General features: G+C 38.5%; 1 protein-coding gene and 1 non-coding gene across 2 annotated transcripts; one reads left to right on the forward strand and one right to left on the reverse strand.

The window, feature by feature from the left end:
- Nucleotides 1-16979: 16979 nt before the first annotated feature.
- Nucleotides 16980-17086, reverse strand: LOC145161749 (small nucleolar RNA R71). The gene has a single exon (XR_013738625.1). It is a non-coding gene; the product is annotated as a small nucleolar RNA R71 (small nucleolar RNA).
- A 1113-nt stretch (nt 17087-18199) lies between these two features.
- On the forward strand, nt 18200-19087 carry LOC145157562 (uncharacterized). Its single transcript, XM_079076589.1, has one exon. It carries the CDS (start codon nt 18200-18202, stop codon nt 19085-19087), a length of 888 nt encoding a protein of 295 aa, XP_078932715.1.
- Nucleotides 19088-19620: the final 533 nt, after the last annotated feature.

Raw genomic sequence — 19620 nt, forward strand, 5'->3', positions numbered from 1 at the left:
AAACCTCTAAACCCTCAAAGAAAAGAAAAACTCCACCTGCAGTCAAAACTGTTGAACCAAGTCATCATGACTCCAGCAGTGACTCTGAAGAGGATAACCAACCCATTTCTATCCTCAGGAAACAAAAAACCAATCCTACTAGCCAAATGCATGACCGGACCAATACGTCAGCCTCTCTACAGGCTCCGGTAGTCCTTGGGATGCCTGCACATCCATTCAATACCACCATCTTTTTCCGTTCAGACTCAGAAAGTGAGTCTGAATCACAGCAAAGAGGAGACTCCCCCCCAGTAAATTCCCAAAGTGATTATACTGGTTCTCGCCCTAAAGTCTCCAGGGCTTCCCGAATGCATATTTTTTCACCTGAGGAGTTGAACTCCATCCTGTTGAACGTCACCCAAACACTACAAACACATTCCCATCCGCAGGGCACTTCTTCCGCCCATGCCAGAACTGAGCCGAGGCCAAACTTGACTACGGGTGAAGGAGACCGAGGAAGCTCAGGAAATCCTACTCTGCTTTCATTAGAAACAGGTGGTTTAGGCACGATGAGCGTAAATATGCAAGGATCCGTGAACCCAAGGGACACCTTGGTGCGATTTACAGGAATTGACGGTGAAGACTCAGATGATTCTTGGAGCAAATATCAACCCTCTAACGAGGCTGAAGCCAAGAAATATGCCGCTTTTCGTAGGGCATTCCAAGCTCGCAAAGATCAGCAAGTCAAACAAAAACAGCTCAAGGAACAAGAGATTCAAGCTGTGGACAAGTATTGGGCAGATGCCATAAACAATGCCAATATCGTAGCCACCATCCTCAAGGTTCAAGACTGGATGACCGCAATGGCCGAAACAGTTCAGAAAGCTAAAGAAGTTGCTGCTGCTCAACGTGTCTCTCAAGCTCCCCCCTCTCCCACTGCTGCAGGTTCACAAGATGACGAACCTGAAATCGAAGTGAGCTCTGCTCCCATTTTTGGCTTTGATGATGACGAAATACAAGAGGTAAACAAACCCTCTCCTTCTGATGACGATCTGATGATGTTTGATGAAGATGAAGAGTCCAGTGGTTCTCATCACTCCACCTCTAAGCCAAAGGAAAAGAAGAAGAAGAAGAAGCAGGCGGTGACAAGGAATGAATTTCTCAGTCTACAGGCTAAGGTTGATCAAATCTTAGCTGCGGTCAAGCCAAATCAACCACAACCAGAAGACATTCCGGGGCCGCAGTCCCTGATGGAAAGAATAGAAAGGCTGGAAACCAGAGAGAGAATGGCTGCGGAGCGTATCTCTCTGAAAGTCGAAATGGGGATCAAATCTCTTGACAATAATCGTCAAGCTGATCATAAGGAATTTATGGCTGATGCGGAACGCCTCATCTCTGAGGTTACCACAATCAAAACCGATCTCCAAGCAGCCATTGCGGATCAAGTATCACACTCTGAGAAGTTGATTGCTGAGACTCATACTGCTTATGAGTCCGCAATCTCCGTTCACCAAACCACGATCAACAGAATGCAACGATCTCTATCTGCCAACTTCCATGGGCCAGAAATTCTTCAACTCACCAAGGAGATCCATAAACTACTCTTCAATCCCTCCATTCCCAATAATCAACAACTGGCAGAAGCCCTCAAAGCACAATTTCAAATGGTGTTTGACAAGGTAGATGGCCTTCGTCAATGGCTTGAAGAGGCTCCGGGTCTGAACTCCTCAAGAGGGGGAAGTGAAGAAGTCCATCATTCCAACCAATCCCTCTCACACCATTAAACTCCCCCAGTCTCTACTGAAAAAATTCCCGCACCACAACCCTCACCGCAACCTAAAAACAACCTTCACCGCAACCATCTCATCACACTCCACCTCACAACTCCCATCTTCATGTTGAAAACACTCCTGAAAAACCAGAGACTCCCCCGCACTTCAAGAATCTGGAGGTGTATATGTCTTCTCCGAGCTCAAACGACTCTCCTGCCACTGCTCAAAGAAAAAGTGATTGGAGGGCAGCCAAGCTTGCTGAAGAAGTATGGAGACTATGCGGATTTGATACGGTCATGGATGAGTCCCTGATAAACTCTTCGGTCAATCCCCATAGAAGATTACTTGATGATGACTACGTTCCTCATCTTACCTATGCAGAACCCCCTTCAGACGGTTACTGGGATGTCCCAATCTCACCAAATGCCAGATACTTCACTGTATTTGAGCAGTTCGACCGCATCCTTCCTGACGAGAAAAGACTTCCAATGAAATTTGAGAGACTTAGCCAATTCTATGCTAAGCATGCCTCTCCCGTTGAACATATATGGTCTAACGATAGACCATCCGCAGTCAAAAATTACAAGATTCGGAAGTTTATGAAGGCTGATTTCATCCAGTACACCTTGACCAGGAGGGAACACGACTACATCCGCACCCAGGCTGATTTTCCAAGTATGAACCCGGAAGAAGTCTTTCTCATCGCCAAGGTTTTTCAGCACAAGTCTGAGAACCAATCGAAGATGAAGATTGCACTTGAAAGGGCCAGTACCTTTCCTAAGGAAACAGTCTGTGACTTCGCCAAGATCGACGCAGACATTCACCCCACCATCTCTAAGATAGTCGATCTGCCACCGCTTGACCCCGCACCAATGCCTACCGAAGGCTTTGAAGAAAGATCCTTGGGTGCAACCAACTATCCTGAGCTAGGAGTCATTTTCAAGAGAAAGACAGACAATGTCAAATATTTCATCTCTATGACTGCCATGCATCGTCTCACCAGAAAGCAACTTGACATCTGCCGAAACGCAGTTGAAAAATCCAAGCATACCACCGCAGAGGTCAAGTTCGAAATAATTAGAAGAATTAACTGGTTGGAGAACATCAGGAAGTTTTGGTGGATCCTGATCAAGTTCCTTAAACTTGATAGCTGATCAAGTTAAAGAGGTCAGTTAGGGGGAAATTGTTGAAGCAAAATAAGTGACCCTCTTGAACTGCAGCTACCGCAGCCTCCAAGCCACCGCAGTCAAGCAAGCCTCATCAGCAATCACCATCCGAAGTCTTCAGCACCGCAGTCTCAATCTTTATTTAGATTACTTTATCTTTTCTGTAAAACACTCTATTGTCCAGTATGCCTTGCATGGCTACTCTTAGAGTTGTAAACCTGTTAGCTTTATGAGTCTCTATAAATAGAACTCATTCTCATGTAATCTATATAGTGAACATCGCATCCATTTCTAATACACATCTCAAAGTTCTCATTCTATCTTACTTATTCAATCTTCTTACTCTCATAATCAATCATCATATCTCTTCGGAGCAAGTCTCTTGTGACTTAATCACTAAGTTTGATCTCACTTATTAACTTGGTTTGAATGCATTCCTCGTTATGAATCTGATTATGTGTATACTTGATATAACAATTGTTTTCATTTACATTTCTTTACTATTCCACAACTAACTCTCTAACTTCTAACTCTTAATATTAGTGTTGAGCTTTTGATCCTTCGAGATTAACTATTCCGCTATATACTTGTTCTAACGTTTGTTCAAGTGTGTCTCAAAGTTTTTCTCTCAACAGCTACCCCCGTAGCCAAATCGCCCTATCGTCTAGCACCTGCTGAGATGCAAGAACTGTCCGGTCAACTTAACGAACTGCTCAGCAAAGGATTTATTAGACTAAGCTTCTCACCCTGGGGAACACCGGTCTTGTTCGTCAAGAAGAAAAACGGATCGTTTCGTATGTGCATCGACTACAGGGAGGTCAACAAGCTAACCATTAAGAATCGTTACCCTCTTCCTCGATGGCTACTATCGTAGGTTCATTCAGAACTTCTCTCGAATTGTGAAATCTCTTACGACTTTGACCCAGAAGGGCGTGGCCTTTGACTGGGAAGAGAAGCAAGAGAAAGCGTTCCAAACGCTGAAACGAGCCATATGCACCGCACCGATACTATCCCTTCCAGAAGGAATAGAAGACTTTGTCGTCTATTGCGATGCATCAAATCAAGGGCTCGGTTGTGTTCTGATGCAACCTGGTAAGGTCATTGCCTTCGCCTCAAGATAACTGAAGACACACGAGGTCAATTACACCACACATGATCTTGAGTTAGGAGCAGTTGTGTTTGCTCTGAAGATCTGGAGACACTATCTGTACGATACAATAAGCACTATCTTTACAGACCACAAAAGCCTACAACATATATTCGACCAGAAGGAGCTCAACATGAGACAACGACGGTGGGTTGAGCTACTCAGTGATTACGAATGCGAAATTTGTTATCATCCCGACAAGGCCAACATAGTAGCTGACGCCCTAAGTCGGAAAGAATACTCTGGACGTAGAGTCAAATCATTGACTATGACTACCCATTCACACTTGTCCACACAAATTAAGGAGGCTCAGCTCGATGATTTGAAACCTGAAAATGTGGCGGGTGAATCCCTGAGAGGGATGGATAAGAACATGGAAGTCAAGGGTGGTGGAGCTTTATATTTTATGGATCGGATCTAGACACCGAAACACGGTGGCTTCAGAGACTTGGTCATGACCGAGGCGCACAACGCTCAATATTCCGTCCACCCAGGTTCGTATAAGATGTATCTGGATCTTAAAAAGTTATACTAGTGGCCTAACATGAAAGCAGAGATTGCTACCTTCGTGAGTAAATGCCTTACTTACGCCAAGGTTAAGGTCGAATACCAGAAACCATCAGGTTTACTCCAGCAACCGGAGATACCTGAATGGAAGTAGGAGCGAATCACGATGGATTTCATAACCAAGTTGCCCAAGACAACGGGTGGTCTCGATACCATATGGGTCATCGTTGACAGGTTAACCAAGTCCGCACACTTCCTGCCTATCAAAGAGGCTGACAAGATGGAGAAACTAACAAGAACTTATATTAGGGAGATCGTACGACTGCATGGTGTTCCCATATCCATTATCTCTGATAGAGATAGTACATTCACTTCGAGGTTCTGGCAGTCGCTTCAAAGTTCCCTTGGAACGAGGCTAGACATGAGTACAGCCTACCATCCACAAACCGACGGAGAAAGTGAGAGGACTATTCAAACCTTGGAAGATATGTTGCGAGCCTTTGTGATCGACATTGGGAACGAATGGGATACTAATTTACCCCTTGTCGAGTTTTCCTACAATAATAGTTATCACACGAGCTTAAAGGCTGCTCCATTTGAAGCCCACAATGGCCGAAAGTGCAGATCCCCTCTATGTTGGGCTGAGGTGGGTGACATGCAGTTAGCTAAAGGACGTGTTCCTGACAGCACTCTCACGGGTCCGGAGATCATTCGGGAAACGACAGAGAAGATCGTTCAGATTCGTGAATGATTTAAAGCCTCTAGAGACCGACAAAAAAGCTACACAGACAAGAGAAGGAAACCTTTGGAATTCCAGGTGAGAGACCGTGTTCTTTTGAAAGTCTCACCCTGGAATGGCTTGATACGCTTCGGAAAGCGTGGGAAGCTCAACCCAAGATACGTAGGGCCTTTCGAGATTCTCGCTAGAATCGGCCATGTAGCTTACAAACTCAACCTACCTCGCGAACTCAGTAATGTACATTCTAATTTCCACGTCTCGAACTTGAAAAAGTGTATGTCTGACGAGACTCTTGTAATCCCACTCGATGAGATCGAGATCAACGAGAGCCTCAACTTCGTGGAAGAACCTGTAGAGATCAAGGACCGAGAGATCAAGCAAATGAAGCAAAGCCGTATAGCGATAGTGAAGGTTTGCTGGAACGCCAAGCGAGGACCTGAATTCACTTCGGAGCGCGAGGATCAAATGAAACTGAAATATCCTCGTCTTTTCGCTTAGTTATTTGTATTATCTTGATTGCTCAAACTCTATTTTCGGGACGAAATTCTCTCTAACGGGGGGATGATGTGACAACCCGAAATTTCTAGCTTGTATAAACATTCTAATCTATCAATGTTAGACTTGTGTTTCTATCTTTTAGCACTTTTTAGGGTGTATTATGAGTATTCTGAAGCTAGTGCATCAGAGGAATCAATGTTTGGATTTATCAATTAAAGTTCCAAACCATCTAGCAAACCGTAAACCTCCTCAAAAGGAGTTTATGGTCAGGAAGCTTAGAGCTTACGGTCATGGTGACCGTAAACTCCCTATATAGGTATAATACATGATCATTTTGATCATTTCTCTCCTTTACAAGCCTAGTAAACCAAATTTTCTCTCAATTATCATAATATCTTCATCTTGATCTTCCAAAAATGTAAGAATTCTTTCCTTTTATTTGTTGTTACACCTCTTTATCTAGTGATTAGGTATTATTTCATCCATGAAATCTCTTCATTTTGTTAGATCTTCAAGTGTTCTTCATTTCACCAAGAACACACACTAGTGTTCTTGGATCCTAATCACCCTTACAAGCTTCTAATAAGTAAGTACACTACCCTTAGCTTGTTATATGCTTGAATCACTAGTTAATCACCTTGAAAGCATCATTTTTAGCCAAGAACAAGGTGTTTACGGTCTAAGTGTATCTCCTTAGACCGTAATCTCTAATGAAAGGTGCATTAGAGACCTTAAACCCTTCCTAAGGCTAAGCATGGTCCCTAGAATCTGATGCCTTTGAATGAAGCCCTTGAAAACCATCATTTGTGCAAGATTTGATGAGTTTACGTTTAAATCTCCTTAGACTGTGAACTCCATGACTGTAAGGTCATTAGACCGTGAACACTTGGACCGTAAACTCCATAGGACCATGAACCATTTTGACTGTAAACTATTATGGTCATGCCATTTGGACAGTAAACTCTTTAGGGTGGCCATACACCCTAGTTATGCAATCATATGTGATTGTATCCCTTCAATCAAAGAGTTTCCTAGTCTATTAGGGTGTTATCCCTTATAATTAGTTGTTTATACACTAATCAAATACACATACATGTCATTATATGTTTATTTGGATCTTTGTGTGCTCAAGGTTTTACCTGACACTCTACATCCTTTATCCAAACATACTTCCGTATCACTCACTACAGGTGAGTTCATACCTCTTAATCAACCTTTTAAATGATTTTAAATGCTTTTATGGGGGGGATACAAGTTGAAACATTATAGTTATTATATCAATCACATGTGATTAATAACTACCAAACAATGGATTTGCTATACTTTTAGCTATTTTATCAATCAAACTACTTCAAAATGTTTATCAAACTCTTTTACATGTTAAACTCTTTATCAAACTTATTCTTACATGACAAACCTTTTCCTTTAACTCTTTTACACTTATATATTTTCAAAACCATGTCTAATGCATATATAGTTATATAGGTAAGGTTTGAAGGACTTAGGACTGATAACACACTTTATTTCATGTTCCTTGTTTGGTTGTGGAATTAGAGTACCCTGTTGTTTGTCCGAGTGTCGTTTGATCCTTAGTTATATATTATGTATATATGTATAGATATAAAGGCTTTTATCTCAGTTCAACACACTCAGTTATACAAAAAACTTTGCTAGTAAACTATAATAGGTATAGTTTACGAAGTCACTATCCACTATTTCTAGTACAATGAAACATACAAAGAGTCAGTTCATACATGAGTTAGAACTTACTATATGAGAAACAGAAGGAACATACTATATGAGAAACAGAACGAACACACTATATGAGAAACAGAACGAACTTACTATATGAAAAACAGAACGAACATACTATATGAGAAACAAAGAGAACAGACTACATACTAGATAGAGAGAACATACATTACACTAGTATGTACAATACATATACAAGAATACTATAACATAAATGCGAACCATTGTTCGGGGCATGGCATCACGCCATGGCTCCATTTGTATCCAGATTCTCTTGGAAGGAGAGTGTGAATTTATGTATAGATCTATACTAGATTTACTATCCTACACCTTGTTGTTCGCTACAGTGGGACTTGCAAGTCTACGGGTGCCAAATGTTATTTCTTCCGACGTCTTTCATCGTCGTGTTATTAGTCGAAAGTATGGTGCAACCATTTCACATTATACCTTGAATAACAATTGGTTTAAGGTAGATAGTACAGCAGTAGTTACTATAATACAACACTACAGTACTTTATTATTTCCCCATTGCATTCACATTGTGATCTTCTCACATAAACGTTAATGTATAAACTATATTTTTGGTTAATGATAGTCATGCTCGGGAAAATACACTCTTACAAGAAACAAACATACAAAACATTTGATGCCTTGGTAGAAGGCTACTTTTAAGTAGAAAATATGGGATTTTCTAGGAGATTCAAACATTTACTACAAACATTTACAAACTTATACCGCAAACACTTACAAACATTTTCATACAAACAATGACACTAAAATGCTTATGAACTCACCACCTTTAAAGCTGATCAACCCTTTTAAAATAACTTGTATTCTTAGGTCATCAGTAGACAGGTACCGATGCCAGGTTTTGAGAAGATGGAGCTCGTTCAAGACTCATCTCTTATTTTTATTTACATTTTTGGTGTCTTATAAACTTCACAAAACACGCTTGTATTAAATTATATTATTAATGCAATGGATGATGTTGTTGCTTGTTTACTACTATGCTTTGTTGTGATACTGTACATGACGTCCTCTACCCCCGAACGTTTCTGTCGTTCTGGTTTTGGGGTGTGACAAGTGTCGTGATTTACTAAATAAGGAAAGATTCTCATCACCCAAGTTTCAGTTAGATAGAAACTTGGAATCATGCAACTTGTATTTTATGATGAATGAGAATCTTCATCTTTGGAAAATTAAAACTAATTCCTTGTTCACATGTTCGTGTGAGTCAAGAGAAGGACTATAGGATCGGGTACACTTGGTTGTGCGTTGGTCAGGTCAACCACAAAGATCGATAAGGCTATTCGTCATGATTCACTAAAGTTTAGTGAATATGGTTATACTTAAAATTTTAAGTGTAATTCTGAAACATTGGAAAAGTTTCAATGTAAGGCAAAACGAATAAGAAGAATCAAATTAGGCAGAAAGATAAAAGTTTCTCCAATCTGAAAAGATGGGAGATACTTGAGTATCTTGTTTTGTGATTGTCTTAGTGATTAAGAAACCATATCAAAATTAATCCTCTAAGGACATCTTAGTGCATTTGTTTGACTAAGAAGAGGAATCGTGAATTGTTGAATTGGTTAAATCAAAAAGATAAGTCATACTTCGTTCCAATATTGAGTCTTACTGTAATACTCCAACATTGTAACTTGAGTGACACAATCTTAAGAATGTTTAAAACACTTGTCAAATGTAGAGTAAAATGATTTCTTACTCTTTTACATTTGAAATAGGTAAGTTGTGTCGTTTTGGATAAGACAAAGACCAACTAAGGCCAATTATGTGAAGTGTTTGTCTTGATAAGAATCCTCGCTAACTCTTGAACATTTGCTTTGTCAAGGAATGGTTCTTGACAAGAGAATCTTATATGTCAAGAGGTCAGTGGGAGTCTTAAAGATCTTGAAAAGTTTCAAGAACTAATCAAGAATAAAAACTATTGTTTATCACTAGCACACGCCTTGAGGTTTGAACCTATCGTGTTGACATATTCTTATTTATGTGCCCATTCCAGTTAAAGTTGTCTATGCATGTGGGTTCTATGAGTTCTCAGTTGTTTGCAAGACTACTTGGAAGCAATGGTAGGCCCTTGTGCTAACAGGTGGAAAGAAATTGAGATTGAACAAGTTCAATCCATATGAGTTTGATTTTGTCACTAACCTTGTCTTGTGATTATGGTTTTGACAGATTCATATGGATAGGAACACATACACTATAAAAATCTAAGTGTCATAAGGTTTCTCTCCGATTCATGAAAATGATGGTGAGGAAACGCTTTCGCTAAATAGATTTTAAGTAGACAGCAACTGTGATATTTGCATTCTCAAAGTCGTTAGTGTAGTGTGTGTTGTTAACCGACACACTAACATGGACTTGTGTGAAATGGAAAAGGTCTAAACAATTGAGACTATGATTACGACATCCCTTTTCATAGTTCTAAAAATTGTTTAGACACACATGTGAGCTATCTAAGGAAAGGTGTATGATTTTTTATAAAGTCTTATCAAAGCATCTCGTATCAAAAATCTGAACTTTGGTAAGAAAGTCAATAAAGTATTGATTTCTAGAAGTCCAGCTGATTTATGAGTACATGTCAAAGCTAGTGGGAGCATAAGTGTTATGCTAGTAATTATTATGCTAGTGGGAGCATAATCAATTATGATAAGTGTTGCAAGTTAGCAATGTTATTTATAGAAAACATAAGTTTCAATTGGGAAAAGTTGTTTTTCTATAATTAAAGGAGAGGAAATTATACTTCATTCCAATTCTAAAAGATTAGATTGTGAGTTTTCAATCAAATTTAGTCATAATTACATTATTTGCATTCTAAAATTCGATTATGATTACGACATCCCTTTTCATAATTTGAATTATGAAAACATGGCAAATAAAATATATTGTAGCAAAAGATTGGTCTAGGATCACGTATTTATGTGAGACATCATGAATCATTTCCCATATGCTTCGGGTATAGGATCGATTACATGTGGTATAATATTTATCCTTTCTAAATGCCTTGGTCATTAAGAGGGGAAAATGTCTAGAATTGGATATGACTAAAATGATTAAGCAATTGTCGAGGACAATCTGAGGTTTACCAAAGATTGGTTGCTCATGGACAGTTGGAAGTATGGTGTAAATTTTTGGAAAGGACCATATTGACATATTCTGAAAAGAGGCAACTCTTTTTAGAAGTGATAGTCAGAATGGAAATATGAAAATGTTTCATAGGTGCAAGTTATTCATTAAATATGTGTAAGATTAGAAAACTTAATGCAAGAAGGATGTTCAAAGGAATGTACTTTGAATTTGAGACTTCGTTTCCATGGAATTGATCTCCATTGGAATACTCTGTAATGTCTGTTGACAAGTGTTTGTGACTTTGTGCATAGTCATTACAAGAGGATCAATGCATATAAGTTTAGAATCTAATAGATTTTAGTAAATGGCAAAGAATATTGTATTCTTACATTTGCGGTAAGGATTTGGGATTGTAAAATGAGCAACGTTGGAATCATGTTCAATTGGTCTATTTCAAAAAGTAAGGATCATAGACAAACATAGTGTGCATACTTGGTGTATGGCATAACTATTGTTTGGACAAACATAGTGTGCATGCATGGAGCATGTCATGACTATTGTTTTAATTCAAGTATTAAGTTGATTATTTGAAACATTATGCAATGAATAATTTGTAATCAATATGTTGATAAACATAGTGTGCATGCTTGGAGCATTGCATGACTATTGTTTTAATTCAAGTATTAGGTTGATAAATTTGAAACATTATCCAATGAATAATGTGTAATCAATATGGTGATAAATAAAAGGTATTTTATTTATATTCATAAGTTATGAGACCATATAGGATTCAATTATTCTTGTGTTTCACTTTGCATGTTTTGACTTCCCGAATAACCAAGTTATTCAAACTCTCCACAGTCAATCATACTTTGGAAGTAGGTATGAATCAAGACTGACATGAATTGGGCTTGTAGATGTCTAAAGTGTTTAGACATAGCAAAAGTTGGTGCAACATTCATGAGTGCTCCTGGAATGAGATTCGAGCATTGGATTAGACCCACGCTCATTTGAGTCAGTTCATGGATTTTATCACGAGTGATCATGAGACGATAATATCTTATATTCTTCAAACCTAGAGATATGATTTGTTGACTATGAATTGGTTATACATTGATTGTACGAAAACCCATCAGTAACTTGATGTTATAAAACGTGCCTTTGTGTGTGATTCAACAAGTAGTTAGTACAAACATATGAGTTGAACTTTATCCATTCCTTTTACCCTTGGAGGGATAAAAGCGATATCTATGGGCCCCTCGATGATTTAGTGATGACAAACATAAGTGCTCGGCCGGGCCTGGACTGATTTAAAATTTTTCAATTAGTCGGTTGTCATAAATCGGAAATCGGGAAACAACAAATGGACAGAGAGAATGGTTATATTCCATGTCTCAGTCCATATGATATCTAGAATGGAGGAATATATGATCCCTTATCTAATGGACAAGTCACTGACTAGGTCAGAGTTCGACAGTGGCTTTTAAGAGCTACGATTATTAGTCGGGTTCCGGAGTCATACTTGCAATAATAGTTTTAGACTTATCCAAGTGGGCGACTGTTGGATTAGATGTCTAAGCCCATAACTATTATTGGTATGTACTTGACCCGAGAGTAGCATGGTCCATTTGGGTTGCATATCATTAGGACAATTTGTTAGGATAGACTCTTGAGAGAAGGTTATGTATGATTTATTAATATATTATAAGTTCTAGTATATTAATATGAAATAATATGTTTTAATTAGTATTGATCAAGAATTAATTTGTAATTAGTTTAGTGATCAAAAGACACTAATTAAATCTATGCGGACTAATTATGGTAATTAGTTATATTTATATGTGTTGGGCTTATGATCCATGTTGGACCAAGTTTATGTATGGATACATAAAGTTGGGCCACATGAACCATGGATCATAAACCCATGGGTATGGGTTTGGGTTAACTCATGACTTTTGGAATTCCACATATAAATATGTTACTTCATAGCCAAAATCACGACTAATGTATTCTTAGAGTATATGGACGGTTTTGGTGTGTATGAATTCTCTCTCAAGTTTCATCCTTTGTCCATGATGTGTTGTGACATCATTTGAGGCTTCCACACTATTGGGGCTAAGCTCTTAAATCCAAATACATCAAGACTTCAAGCTACATAAAAGGTATGTTACTCTAACTAGTATCTTATTTGGTTAATGACAATTTCTTGCTAGTTATAGGATTAATGCCTTGGAAACCATTTGCATGTATAATTTGTGCCAACATAGATCCAAGGTATTTAGGGTTGTATGTGCACCATAGGATGTTGTAGTATATAAAACCCATCACGTATATGCTTGTGCTTAGAAGTTCTCGGCCCAAATAACCCTAGGCCGAAAACCTTTTTTTCTTGGGACCTTATTGAAACCGAAAACCTTCCTTATTGGGCCATATAAAAACCTGAGAACCCACATCCTCAAAACCGAAAACCATGAATGTGTGGAGGGTGTTTTCGGCCACCCTAGAACCGAGAACCCCACCCTTTGAGCTAGAGGGTTCGATTTTTGGATAAGACAAAAGGCTTGACTTTATAAGTACCACCTGAGTGCTTTACTCCTCTTGGACCATCAAACAACCAAGCAAGACATATAACAACGTACCTTGCCTCCATGCACACCATAAAACGGACCAACATGCAAAGGTAAAAGGTGGTACCCCTCCCCCCTTAAATACTTGCAGCCGCAAGTGAGTTTAAGCCACTCTTGCCACTTCTTGCTCCACACAAATTCTAATTCTCTATCAAAATTGATCCAAGTTCTCCAAGTTAGACACCAACATGCCAAATTCTAGGACCCTTGGTAAGCAATACACGACTTTTCTTAGTAGTTTGCCACATTTAGTTGTTAAGTTCTTGAAGTTTACACACCCTTTTTGTGTGTTGGATCCTTCGAACACTAGCATTTTCGAAAAGCTCTTAAAGCTTGTTCACAAGGCTAGGCTCGAATCCACTCACCTCTTCCTCCCTACAACCCATGAAAATCATCAAGGTGAGCTTCATACCCCCCCAAGTTTTCATGTTTTTCATGCTTTTAGGGGGGGGGGGGGGTTACCCTATGGATATTTGCATGCATCAACTTGTTTATGGAATAATTTGCGCATATGATGTTGAAAACCTCATACATACACACATGAAAATCGTGATTTATAAGCTTGTTATAAGTTAAAATGAGTTTGTCCATTGGAAATTTGCATGCACTATGATTACTTGTTGAATATGGAACAATTTCTTGTATAAAAGGTTGATATCATTTGGTAACTACATAGAAACGTGACATATGTGATTGTTAACACTTTTATTACAAAATCGGGTCTAAAGGTCGATATACTCAAATATAACAAGAATATATGTTTATTGAAGCCCAAATATGATTTGATCTTTGGATGTTTACATGACTTACTTTTACAAATTAAAAATTGTATAAGTATAAAAGTGTTGAGGTCATCATATGGTTTTTATAAAAATCGTGACCTACTAAAGTTGACCCAAATAAACTATTTGGTGTTGCAAAATTTCAACCAGAAAAATATGAGATGCAAAAACTACAAATTCTTGTAAATTTTTACTAAAAATAACCTTTCTAGTAAAAATTGTCGAATTTTTAGTCGTACCATTTGGTCGGGTTAAAACCCAAGAATATTATGTTATTTTTACAACATATATTATTCCTAGACACAATTACTATTGACTATTTATATAAAGTTTTATGAACAGTTTACACAAAAGAGTATACAAAACAAACGGTTCACAGAATAGTTTGCATGTCATAAAACACATGTGATAAAGTGTATGTCAGGAATCTTATAAAACGCATGTCATAAACCGCATGTCATGAAACTCGTAAAACGCGTGTCATAAAACACATGTCACAACTTATCATGTGTAACATCATTTCGTTATACAATAACAAGGGAGTACTAGTTCACGTAAATCCGTTAATGCTCTAGGGAGACATTCACTTCACCGAGCTACCTAGCGTACATTTTAAGTCCTGCATTATAACAAGAGTCTCCTGGAGGGAGAGTGAGATAGTTGTGTGATATGTGCATATTTATACACATATTTATACAACATACATTAATATTTTTATTACTTTTATGCCCTTATATGAACAAAAGATACTTAATTTGCTATGAATTATGTTGTAGGGACTAAAAGAAATGCTTGGAGCAAACATCAAGTTGGAAGTCGGATTAAAGAAGTTGGAAGATGGAAGTTTGAACCAAAGCTAAAAAAAATGAAGAAAAATATACCTACCACGTCGTGGTAATCCCACCACGACGTAGCGACTTGAAGAATCCCGATCAGCTTCGAAGACTTGGAGAATATGGGATAAATATGACCACCACGACGTGGTGCCCTGATTTCGGGAAAAGTATAAATAGAACACATAAACCTCTGAATGGGGACTTTTGGCTACGGAGAATTCGATACTTTTTGAGGCAAAACACTAGAATTTAAGCTTGGAAGCAAGGATTTCAATCACAACCATTGGAAGGAAGAGCATTAAGGCAATTGAACTTACACTTTGATTTTTCTTTGATTTAGCCATGTCTAACACTTTGAATTTAGTATTTGTGATTTTATTTGCTGAAATCATGAGCTAAACACTCATGACTTGCGTTTAGTTTAGGATGTGTTGAATATTGTTAGTTGATTTTATGGTTTGGATTTAGATATTTTGTTATTTTTTGATATAGCTTATTAAAAAACCTCAAGTACTTTTGATAACTGCTTTCCTCCACTTATTGCTGAATTTTATTAAGTTAGTATGACTACCTCTCTTAATTAGATTTGAATCTTATGATAATATATGACGAAAAATCATATATGAAATTGAATCAACAAACTAAATTGGTAAATTAATTATAAGTCTAATCAATTCGAACTGAACACTAGTAAACTAGTAAGTTTGTTTGCCTGATCACCGAATAAATAAGCTAGTTTGCTAAAGGATTAAATTAGTGAATACTATTTTGGTCATCTTAGGAATCGGTAACTAAAGAAACTAAATCCATTCCACTTCCATAAATCAACTACAATAACAATGAATCTGAAGCTAAACGAAACTCTCTTTCTCACCTTGGTACATGCATACTTTTCTACTTTCTTAGTTTTATTGTTAGTTTAATTAAGTGAATTTTGAGTTAGTTGGTAATTAAGTACCTAGTCTTGCAAAACTAGGAAAACATATACCTTTTCTTATTTGATTAATAGTTAGTTAGATAGTAAAATAAAGCAATTTAAACACCGTTCCTTGTGTTCGACACTCATTCTTACCATTGCTATACTATTGCACGATTAGGTACATTGCCTAGTGTGTTTAATAGTCTAGCGAAGGGAATAACTTTTATAAATTAACTTGGATAAAATATAAGCACATTAAACTCACGTCAAGTTTTTGGCGCCGTTGTCGGGGATCGGTTCAGTTTTAGTTACTTTATATTGCTATTTTTAGGAATATTTTATGTTAGACTTTAGTTTTTAATTTTGATTTTTAGGATTTTCGTATTTTAGATTCACCACGTCGTGGTATTTTCTACCATGCCATGGTATCGCTACAGTAGGAATTTAATTTTTCGTTTTTATTCTTTTACGTGTTTCCTTTGTTTATTTGCAGATCGTTTATGACCCGTGAATCGAGGTCATCTTTGATTCCACCACTTGAAGACCCGGAATCCGCGTTTCGCAAAAATAAGGACAAAGTCATAGGAGGATCTGCAACACCAAAGAATTCGCCGTTGAAGAACCTCAAATCTGTTTTCAACAAGGAAAAGGGCAAGAAAGAAGGAGAATCCAGCATCTCTTCATTGACGGACGAAGACCCAAAGAAGGAGGAGACCGAGTACAAAACCGAAAAGGAAGAAAGCGAATTTGAAGAAGGAATCGACATAGAAACTGAACACGATAATGTCATGGCTAACATCGATGATATACATGGGAGAATGGAAGAAACGGATGCGTGACGATACCGGCCCAGGACTCGTGTAACCCGCGATTCCGGCAACTGCAAAGTTTGAACTGGAAGGTCATATACTTTCACAACTCTGGGACATCACTTTGATGGGAAAGATAACGAAGATGCATACAAGCATCTTGACGAGGTCAACGACATAGCAGACTACTTCAACACACCTAATGTGCCTCGCGAGACTGTTCTACTTCGCATTCTACCTGTCACGTTCAAAGGAGCTGCGAAACAATGGCTAAAGTCACTCCCTCCAGGATCTATCACCACATGGGCTAAATACGTGAGGAATTCATTGATCAATTTTTCCCTCCCTCAAAAATATCAAAATTGAAGAAGGCCATCACAAACTTTGAGCAACAACCAGACGAGTCCCTTTATGAGGCATGGGAGAGATACAAAAGTTTATTGAGGAATTGCCCTCATAATGATCTAAACAGTCAACAAGAAGTCTCCATCTTCTATGATGGAGTGAATGTGACAACCAGGCAGCTCCTTGACTCTCAAGGACCACTCATAAAGAAGGCACCCACAGCAGTAAAAGAGCTCATTGAAGAATTCTCGAAGCACTCTAGAGAATACCATAACCCAAGGAATAATGTGACTAGGGGATTGGCTAATGCAGCTTCAGAGGACATGTGTGCAGTACTAGCAATGTTGCACAACATGGATACGAGAATGACTAAGATGGATCAAACAATCCATGCTATCCGAGTTGGGTGTGAAAACTGTAATGGGCCTCATTTGACTAAAGATTGTGACCTTGATGATAATGGAAACCGGAAGGTTCAAGCTTTTTACTCGAGTGGTGATCGTTTTGATGAAGATTGGAGAAAGCCCAAGAAAAAGTGGTTGCCTTATGATGAGTATAAAAAGGCAAAAGAAGAGAAGTATGAACAAAAAGGAAGAGGCCTCTACCAAAGAGAAGAACACCTGGAGGAAAAGAAATCTGATTTGGAGACTATGCTTACCCGATTTGTAGCCGCTTCCGAAAAAAGGCATAAAGGAACTGAAGCAACAATTAAAGAGAAACAAGAGTTAATGAAAGGCCAACAACTGATGATGAAAGAACAACAAGAGATGATGAGAAACACTCAAGCTCTCGTAAGGAATCAATAAGCATCAATCCTTACAGTAGAAAAACAACTCGGGCAACTAGCAAGCAAATTGAATGAAAGATCGCCGGGAGGACTTCCAGGAAATACCAAACAAAACCCGAGCGGAGCTCACATTCAAGCCATCACCACAAGAAGCGGAAAAATAATTAGTCATTTAACTCCTATTGACAGAAACAAACCAGAAGCGGAGTAGGAAATTCAAGAGGAAAGTAAAGAAAACGAGTCTGGGCAATCACCACGACGTAGTGATAATACCACGGCGTGTCAAGAAGCTGAAAAGAAAATTGTTGAACCTGTAAGCCATATCGTCCACCGCTGCCTTTTCCCAGTAGGGTTATTCAAGAGAAGCAGGTTGAAGATTACCAGAGGTTTCTAGAACACATAAAATCTCTTGAAATCAACATTCCTTTCCTTGAAGCTTTAGTTGGAATGCCAAAATATGCCAAGTTTCTCAAGGACTTGTTAACAAACTTCAAGAAGATGGAGGGGTTATCAAATTTAGTATTTAATGAAACTTGTTCTGCTGCAATGCTAAACATGCTACCAAAGAAGATGGGAGATCCAGGAAGCATAACCTTGACATGCCAATTCGAGAATCTAGCAATAAGTCATGCTCTAGCTAACTCGGGAGCAAGTGTCAACTTAATGCCTTATTCGTTCTTCAAGAAGCTCGACCTTTCCGAACCAAGACCGGTCCGCATGGTTATCCATTTAGCCAATAAAATTATGACGTTTCCAAGGGGTATTTGTAAAGATATGGAGGAAGACGAGCAAGTCCCAATCATACTTGGAAGGCCATTCTTGAGTACCGCCCAAGCTTTAGTTGATATAAGAGAGTACAAGCTTACTCTACGAGTTAGACAAGAAGCGGTTACTTTTGGAGTTAATCGGGCAATCAAACATTCAAGGATGAGTGATGATATGACATTTTCAGTTGATGTGTTGGATGAAGTACTTGAAAAAGAGCTAGCGGGTTGGAAAGAAAAAGAAGCTGAGGGATTTATGGTGCTTGAGGAAGGAAATTTTGATCCCGAACTCGACCTACAAGAATTGGAGAAACTGTTGGAAGAAGGTGAGTATAATGAAGCAATGAAAGAGATAGAAGAGGCAACACGACGTGGTGAGGATACCACGGCGTGGCAAAGTTTTTTTTCGCGATCCGGAATTAAAAGTTGCGACACCACGACGTGGCAAAATGCCCACGTCATGGTAACTGATGAACAGCCAAAAATTAAGCTCAAAGCCCTCCCCGAACACCTGGAGTATGCATTCTTGGAAGAAGAAGAACAAAAGCCAGTAATCATTGTTCCGATCTAGCAAAACACGAGAAAGAAAACCTAGTCAAAGTTCTAAAGAAAAGACAAAGTGCCATAGCATGGAAGATCACTGACATCAAGGGAATTGGTCCAACCTATTGTTCTCATAAGATCAATCTAGAAGAAGGAGCTAAACCCATAGTGCAACGACAAAGAAGACTCAACCAAAATATGCAAGAAGTAGTTAAAAAAGAGGTGATTAAACTATTAGATGATGGTATCATTTATTCAATATCTGATAGCACATGGGTGAATCCAGTACATGTTGTGCCAAAGAAAGGAGGAATGACAGTAGTGACCAATGAAGCTAACGAGTTGATCCCAACAAGAACAGTGACCGGGTGGCGCTTTTGTATTGACTATCGAAAACATAATGATGCTACATGCAAGGATCATTTCCCGCTACCATTCATCGATCAAATGCTCGAGAGGTTATCCGGTCATCTATATTATTGTTTCCTTGATGGCTTCTCGAGGTACTTTCAAATCCCAATTGACCCACAAGATCAAGAGAAAACCACTTTTACATGCCCA

This window comes from Lactuca virosa, chromosome 2 (assembly GCF_052849685.1).
Source record: "Lactuca virosa cultivar CGN04683 chromosome 2, Lactuca_virosa_CGN04683_v6, whole genome shotgun sequence".
Taxonomy (NCBI): domain Eukaryota; kingdom Viridiplantae; phylum Streptophyta; class Magnoliopsida; order Asterales; family Asteraceae; genus Lactuca; species Lactuca virosa.

Bases quoted from the DNA above. Each gene is read 5' to 3' on its own strand.
- LOC145157562 (XM_079076589.1), top strand. From the start codon at position 18,200: ATGCCAAAATATGCCAAGTTTCTCAAGGACTTGTTAACAAACTTCAAG.